The following is an 8,655-nucleotide window of genomic DNA, read 5'->3' on the forward strand; positions in this document are numbered from 1 at the left end:
GACTGGATTTAATGGGTTTATTTGAGTTTTGCCTTTGAGTCAGCTTCCTATATCAGATAATGTCCACAGCCATTAAAATGTTAATGTCTTTTTGTCTATAAAATATTTTTATATTATTGAAATAATGTCATGTGTTATAAGTGTCTCAATAATAAAATCAGTATAATATAAGAATATAATATTGTGGAGAGGAAAAGAAGATATAAATGCATCTTTGGTCTGTTCTGGCAAACCTATCCTTAAAAATATAATAGGTAGCGCTCATCGAAACAGCTAAATTGATCTAAAACCTTAAATAACACAGTTGTTCTATATTGTTGTAAGATTCCAAAAAGAAACCACAGAAAAAACAAAAGAAACCATATTGACTTTCATTCTTCCGGCACCCAAAACATAAAATTTAGCTATACAGGTGCATACAACCTAGACCCAGAAAAAGAAAGAGGGAAAAAGGGCTGCTTTCCTCACATTCTCTCCATCTTAACAGATTCCACTGTAGTTCTCTTTAACTTACTTTTTGTTTTCAGAAGCCGATATACGACGAATATTATAGCAAGCACACTTACAAGAAGAAATGCAAAGATAACATAAAGAGCAACTTCAGCATCATGAGGTGAAAGCTCAAGACCCAAGAAGTCCACCATGTTCCGGGGCAGAATAGGGAAACTTGTATGTAGAGTGTTCTCTGTGGTCATAGTGGGGACACTTGTAGCTGTTGAAAGAGAAACACAAGAAACAAGAAAAATGTAATTAACATAGTTTGCATGTAGACCAGAGAACTAGCATCTGGTAAGTGAGCATAGAATGATTACATTGCTTTTGAATCTGTGGACCATGGAGTATTAAGTTACCTTCAGGTTCAGGGTTCAAACATTCATGGGGTCCGAGGGCCGGGTCTGGGAAGCCATTGCATGTAATGATGGAGGAGTAGCGAGAAGCTGATTTTTTAGGGATGCGAGGAAGAGTGGGGTTGGAGCGGTTCACATAGAAAAGTCCAAAACGCTCAGAGTAGCCAGCAGCCCACTCAAAGTTGTCCATTAATGACCATGCTGTATAACCTCTCAGATCAACTCCATCCAGGAGTTGGGCTGAAAAATCAACAGAAAAGGGCTACATTTAACATCCATGTACATATCTTAAAACTCTTAGAATTAATTAGACTGTAAGTTAATTTGGTGTTCAGTTGCTCATGATAATAATAAATAAAAGGTATACAAAATAAGCTAAGTTCAATTTATTTTAACTTTTTACAAAAGCAATAAAATACCCATAAATGAGCTGTGGTACCTTTCAGGGCCTGATTAATGTAGTTTTCATAGTAGTGCATTCTGTGGATGTCATTCAAGGTCACCACTCCTCGTTTTGAGATCCCATTCTCTGTGACATAGACGGGCGGGTTTCCATACTCATCCTTGATAAACTTGAGGATTTTCCGAAACCCAAAAGGAGTGATCTTTAGCCAGAAAGAACCAGATTCAATCCAGGTACGGTCATGGGTTGTTCCAGTGCCCCTGGATATTGAATTGGACATTAGCACAGCATTAGTCTTTATGAGGTCATCTCAACAAGGAGCTGACCACGTTATGACATGTATTTGTGGGTTTAAAACTTGTGGGTTTAAAACACCAATCTTCTACCTAGGGCTACAAAAAATGTTATCCAGGCACATTTTATTTTAATTCCAACCTACCTGTCACCTTCATAATCTTGCTGATTTCCCAAATCAACTGGGTAAGAAAGAACTGTGGTGTAATGGTTGAAGCCAAAGTAATCATGAGTCCCTTTGATCCTCTTGATTTCCTCAGGAGTAAATTCAGGAAGCCTACATTACAAAGAAAAGTTGTTTCAAAGCTCACTTTAGATATTCTCCATAAACATCAAACATGTACTTGTGTGCATACAACTTTAAGCAATTAGGTGCTAAGATATTGAACTGAATCATTACCGTGATTCTGGGAGACCGGCAGCCAGGCTTCTTTTGCGAATAATTGTTTTCATTAATTCAGGATAATCACCATTGAAGATGGGATGGGCAAACCATCCAATGAAAAACTGCAGAATAAATTCTATGTTAAATGTTTACTATAAGTTAAGTGGAAGACTCAGTTATGGTGGAGAAATTAATTTTTCTACCTGCAAGTAGCGTTCAGCTGCGTCCACATCCTCCTGCTTATATGGGTTCCTTGGCTCCACCCAATCAGAATTGATGGTAATGGAGATGAGACCACCCTGTGTTGCTCTGTACTTGTCATTGTAGAGGTGCCAGGCTTCAGCATGGGCCTTGATCAGGTTGTGAGCTGCAATATACTGCTTGCCCACAATTCCTAAAGCATTTGAGGGATTATTAACATTGTCATTTATCATCATACACTGTAACGTTTTCAAATATTTGTTGAGGCTTAAAATGTGATCTAAAAGGTAAGTTAAATTTATGATCTTCATACAATGTCCATGAGACAAAAGAAATATAGAAAGTATCTCAAAAGAATTGTGTTTAATTACCTGGAGCAAAGGTACCATATCCATAGCCAAGGTTGGCTACAATGTAGGGTTCATTTAGAGTAATCCAGAACTTCACTCTGCTTCCAAATCGGCTGAATAAAACATCAGCATAGTCTCTGAATCTCTGGACAATGGTCTCATTCTCCCAGCCTCCAAGTTTCTGTAGAGCAAGTGGGAGGTCCCAGTGGTAGAGGGTCACCTGAGAAACAGAGGAAAGGAAATATTTACTACAGTTCTTTTCTTACAGGTGATGTTTTATCTTTTGGGGTGAAATTGTATTTTTGCTAAAACAATAACAATTCTTAGCATGAAATGCACTAATGTTCCTGATACTACCACTAGAGGCCATAAAAGTTATTCATGCATCCATTATCTGTAACCATGTATCTTCATCAGTGTCTTGGTGGGGCTGAAGCATGTCCCAGATGAATTTTGGCAAGAGGCGGAGTACATGCTTATTGCAGGGTACATAGAGACAAACAACCATTCACACTCACAATAATGGGTTAAATGTGGAGAAGTAATTTCACATTCAACATGATTAATGAAGTTTCTAAAATTACATTTTTTTTTTAATTCACACCTACAGTCAATTGAGAGGCACCAATTAACCTGTTAAGTGTATGTCTTTGGACTGTGAGAGGAAGCAGGAGTACCCAGAGAGAACATGCAAACTCCACACAGAAAGGCCCCAGCCAAGGTTCAAACCAAAACCTTCTTGTTAGTGTGGCTGCTAACCAATGCAGCATCATGCCGTCCACCCATCAAAGTCAAAAATTTCCAATACAGTACTGCATATAGCAACCATTAGTGGTTATTAGCAACAACACTCTCTACCTGGGGTTGTATATTAGCAACTTCCAAGGCATCCAGCAATCTATGGTAGTAGTTCAGTCCAGCTTCATTGATATGGTTGTTGGTGCCATCAGGAAGCACTCTGGGCCAGGATACAGAGAAACGATAGTGGGTCACCTTCAACTTCTTTAGCACCTCCACATCCTTGTCAATCTTGTTGTAACTATCACAAGCAATATCGCCATTGTCACTGTTGTCCACTCTCAAAGGAGTATGGGCGAACTTGTCCCAGATACTCAATCCTTTTCCATGGGCTCTCCAGCTTCCTTCAATCTGAAATGAAAGGAAAATTGAAAGAGTGTATTAATAAACAATATGTTAAAATAACTGACACAACAATGCCAGTGCACCACGCTCTGCCATTGGAGAAGAGAAGAAAAGTTTCAGCGTTGCTTACCTGGAAAGCAGCGCTCGCAGTACTCCAGTTGAAAGTTTTGGGAAACTGTCCATAAAGTATCTTTTCATCATCTGGCAGGGGAAAACCATTGTCCTTCATGACATGGTAATAATAGTGAGCAGAGCGTTTGGGTGTCCTTGGTCGGTTTGGGTTAGTGAAGTCCACATGGTGCAGCCCAAATCCAATTTTGTACTCATTAAGCCACTCAAAAGAATCCATGAGAGATGTTGCTATATATCCTTTCACCTTCACACCATCAAGATTATAAGCTGTGTAAAATATATTAAAAAAGAGAAAACATAATTTGTTATAAAAAGTTGACATTATGGATTTGTGGTCTATGTTTCATTGGTTCACAGGCCATAAAGGGTACTGTGGGCATGTATCTATTCAAATATAACAACCATGTCCAACACTTTTTACCTTTACAATGCCAAATGAAGGGACCTAACACACAGTATGTTCTAAAATTGTAGTAACTGATGTGCACTCACCCTTTAAAACCTCATCAATATAGGTTTTGTAATAAAATACTCTGTCAGTGTCATCAACTGTGGTCTTAATGTCTGTAGCTACTCCATTCTCAGTAACATAAATCTCTGGATCCCCATACTCCTCTTTGATCCAGTTGAGGAGTCTTCTCAAGCCCCATGCTACAGCTCTCTGGTTACTGATGGCAGTAGTTGGTGAATCTGCTTCCTCTGCTTCGGACACGTCCATGTCATATTTATAAGATTGAGGGGTAAGCCGGGCTGTAAGATGGCTTACTATCTTTGTTGTGTAATGATTTATACAGAACATATCAGCAGTTCCCTTGATTAAGTTCTTTTCTTCTTCAGTGAAGGAAGGTAGTCTTGTTTCTGGAAGACCTTGGAGTTCACTTTTGTTTCCAACTTGCCACTTCATTGCATCAGGATAATCACCATTCTTGAAGATAGGGTGTGCAAACCAACCTAGTTGGAACTGCAGAGCACGGTCAGCAGCCACCACTTCACGAGGAACATTAACATCTTTAGGTTCAACCCAATCAGCATTGAGGGCAATGGACACTAGACCACCTTGGGATTTGCGATACTTATCATCGTATGTGTGGTAAGCCTTGGCGTGTGCTTTTATAAGGTTATGTGCAATGTTGTACGGTGCAGTGCCTGGATTCTTAACATTTGGTGGGATTGTTCCAAGTCCATATCCTGACCATGCAATTGTGTGAGGCTGGTTGAAGGTCATCCAAAATTTCACTCTGTCACCAAAAGTAGCAAAGCAATAGTCACAGAAGTCATTAAAAATATTAATCATGTTTACATTTTCCCAACCACTGATGTTTTGCAAAGCTTGAGGGAGGTCCCAGTGATAGAGTGTCACCATGGGAGTGATGTTATATGCTATGAGGCCATCAATGAGTCTGTTGTAGTAGTCAACACCTTTCTGGTTCAGGGAGGTATTCTGACCATCAGGAAAAATCCTGGACCAGGACAGAGAAAATCTATATGTCTTTACTTTCAGAGCTCGCAGCATGTAGAGGTCTTCTTCCAGTCTGTGGTAGCTGTCACAGGCCACATTCCCATTGGCATTGGCAGGAATACTGCCAGGTTTTTGGGTGAAAGTATCCCAGACACTAGGTCCCTTCCCATCAGCATCCCAGCCACCTTCAATCTGGTAAGCCGAAGACGATACTCCCCAGTTGAAGCCTTGTGAGAAAGTGCCGTAGTGATAGAGTTTTCTCTGAAAATTGGTTAGGCTGGAGAATTTTCTCCAGACATTCTTTGCTTGTGATGGCACTGTGGAAGGTGGCATTGAGGGAAGTTTATTTGATGCTATGTTGTTCACCTCTGGTACCTTAAAGTACTGTTTTCTGGAGGCAAAACCATTTTTGTCAATAACTTTGGTGTAAAAGTAGGCAGACTGCTTTGGAGTCCTGGGTCTGTCAGGCAGGTCAAAGTTGACATGGTGCAATCCAAAACGTTTACTGTAGCCTTGCGGACCCTCAAAGCCATCCATTAATGACTGGACAGTAAACCGCTGCACATTTACTCCATCCAAATGTATAGCTGTTGAGAGAAGAGACAAAGGATGTTTAAAGTATAAATACAGGTATATGAAATTAGAAATGTATTACTTAAGCAATCATTTTCAACACTATACCTTTCAGGGCCTCATTGATGTAACTCTTCATGTACTCTATTCGATGACTGTCATTGAGAGTGTCCCCACCGTACTGAGTAGGCATACCATTCCCAGTTATATGGATAGGCACTTTGGTAACATTCAAGTATTCTGTGGAAATATAGTTTAGAAGTCTTCGGAGACCCCATGGTACAGAATAGATCCAGTCAGAAGCTGCTACGGACCATGAAGGATCAACGTGTGCCTGGAAGTCACCCACCCCTTGTGGACCAGGGGTGCAGCCACCATCACTGTTGTTGACCAACCGGGAGGTGTAATGGTTTAAACCAAAAAAGTCAGCAGTTCCACGTATCCTCTGGCTCTCTTCAGGAGTGAAAACTGGAAGCCTTGCAGGCTCAGAATGGGGACACTTATTTTTTTTCTGTTCTATCTGAGTCTTTAGAGTTGCAGGATAATCTCCATTTACAAATATGGGATGTGCAAACCAGCCCAGCATGAACTGCAGGTAGCGATCTGCAGCTGCTATGTCTTCAGGTCTGGATGGGTTCATGGGCTCAGCCCAATCAGAGTTTAATGCAATGCCTACTTTCCCACTTTGTGTCTTCCTGTACTTGTCATCGTAGATATGCCAGGCCTCAGCATGGGACTTGAGTATATTGTGAGTGACCTGAAAATCCAAAATAAATGGCTGTGTAAATTTATACAATGACATTAAATCGTATATTCACATTAAAGTAAGAACACTACTCTCACCTGATAGGAAGCAACCACATAGTCTTTTACACCAGGAGGATGTTCACCAGTGCCATACCCAGCATGGCTCACCACCCAGGGACTACTGAATGTGTTCCAGGTTTTGACCCGGTCTCCAAACCTGGAGAAGCAGAAGTCTGCATAGTCCTTGAAGGCTTCAACAATGGAAGTGTTGGTCCATCCACCAGAGTCCTGAAGAGCCTGGGGCAGATCCCAGTGGTAGAGAGTGACAACAGGCTGTATGCCAGACTCAATGAGAGCATTGATCAGCTTGTCATAGTAGAGAGCCCCTTTCTCTGAGTGACTGCCCCAGTGGCCTGAGGGGAAAATGCGGGCCCAGGAGATAGAAAATTGGTAGGTGTTGACATTAAGACCTCGCAGGAGGTAGACATCATAATCCACCTTGTGGTAACTGTCACAAGCCAGATCAGCTGTCTGATTGTCAAAAACCTTGTTTTCATGACCAAAACGGTCCCAGATGGTCTCTCCCTTCCCATCTTCTAACCAGCCTCCCTCAACCTTAAAGGACTCACTGGAGGTGGCCCATTGGAAGTCAACAGGAAAAGATTCATTCAGGAAGGCATCTCGCTCAGATAAGGTCATGGTGGCAAAATTGCTCCAAGTCTTGCAGTAGATCATGGAACATGAAGGTGTTTGAAAATTGTTTCTGTTTTTTCTTTGGTGTGAATGACTTAAGACAAAAAGAACAAGATGTTAAAAAATTTAATAACTGAGGAGTAATCCAACAAATATGTTTTGGTGCATGTGATGGCATACAATCACAATCTGAAATGCTCATTATCAAACATGGACACACCATAATTTATACAGAGGTAGGTCTATGTAATATATTTATGCACTACAATACCTGTTTGGGATAGTGTCATCTGGATGTAAGATATCTACCATGTCAATTCCAAGGACATTTTGGTTGTCATTACTCAGCACTGTAAAAGCATAAAAATATGTCATGTACCATATAATAACATTGTTAGCAAATTATATTACAATCCTTGAATCATTTATGACATTTTACATGACATAATTAAGTACTTTCTATCTTAGGTGTCAAATAGATTAAATTAAATTGTGACATGATATGAACATATTGATCTGTGGTACACTTTGCTTTTTAAATTTGAGTTTGAAGAATACTCATATCATATAGTATGATATACATTACCTTTCAAGATTTTTGTATCAGACATGAACTGATAAGGAGAACAGTCACTGATGTTCACCTCATAAAAGAGAGTAGGTTTGTTTCCACACTTTCCCTAAAAGAAAACATTTATGTTTTGTACCATATAGCATATTACAGCTTCCCATCTATCATATATATAACTGAAGACTGTTAGGTATATTTAATTTAGTACATACCAAGACATTTAGCAGTTCATCGGCCAGGTTTTGTCCAGTGCTGCAGTCATATTGAATTTTAATGGAGAGGAAATCTAAATATTTCTGGAATAGAGGTATATGTGTGAGTGTAGCTGGATGTGGAAGACATATTATTCTTCATTAGAACAAATAAAATTAACTGAACACACGTTTATCACATCTTGACATACTTTAAAAATATGCTTATGTTCTATGTGATCTCACCAGTAGTTGAGTGTCACAGATGATTGCGACTTTACTGGCCTTTCCCCCAACTGATACTCCTCCATCTGTAACACATAGTATGCTATTTCAGTTATTGATCTAAGCTTTTCCCTCGGTTTTAGACTTTCCCCTGCATTACTTCAGTTCCTTATCATGAACTTTAGTACATGAGGTGAAGAGATATGGGAGCCTTTATCATCTAATAAATCTGGAAAAATGAAGATAAGAAAGGTTGCATCCGAAAAGCCACCATTATAAACAGATGTAATGTGGTCATGCATACAAATAGATATCACAATGTTTTCAAGGGTACCAAAATAAAAATCGTACTTGTGTCTAAAGTGTTGTACAAGACATCTTCAATTTATGTTCTGGCCATACACAGTTTGTTGTGTTTGTATTTGTTTAAAAGGTTTATA

The 8,655-nt window shown here is 39.7% G+C and overlaps 1 protein-coding gene across 1 annotated transcript; it reads right to left on the bottom strand.

Annotated features, from left to right (window-relative positions):
* Window positions 1-264: 264 nt before the first annotated feature.
* On the bottom strand, window positions 265-7,234 carry LOC104926114 (lactase-phlorizin hydrolase). The gene is made up of 12 exons (XM_027278944.1): window positions 6,632-7,234; window positions 5,897-6,545; window positions 4,249-5,802; window positions 3,755-4,023; window positions 3,340-3,630; window positions 2,503-2,701; window positions 2,134-2,324; window positions 1,946-2,052; window positions 1,691-1,822; window positions 1,288-1,511; window positions 852-1,088; window positions 265-712 (listed from the first exon to the last, which is right to left on the bottom strand). The coding sequence occupies exons 1-12, from the start codon at window positions 7,232-7,234 to the stop codon at window positions 465-467; spliced, it is 4,704 nt and encodes a 1,567-aa protein (XP_027134745.1). The 3' UTR covers window positions 265-464.
* Between the last annotated feature and the right edge of the window lie 1,421 nt (window positions 7,235-8,655).

The sequence above is a fragment of the Larimichthys crocea genome, chromosome I, assembly GCF_000972845.2.
Source record: "Larimichthys crocea isolate SSNF chromosome I, L_crocea_2.0, whole genome shotgun sequence".
Classification (NCBI taxonomy): domain Eukaryota; kingdom Metazoa; phylum Chordata; class Actinopteri; family Sciaenidae; genus Larimichthys; species Larimichthys crocea.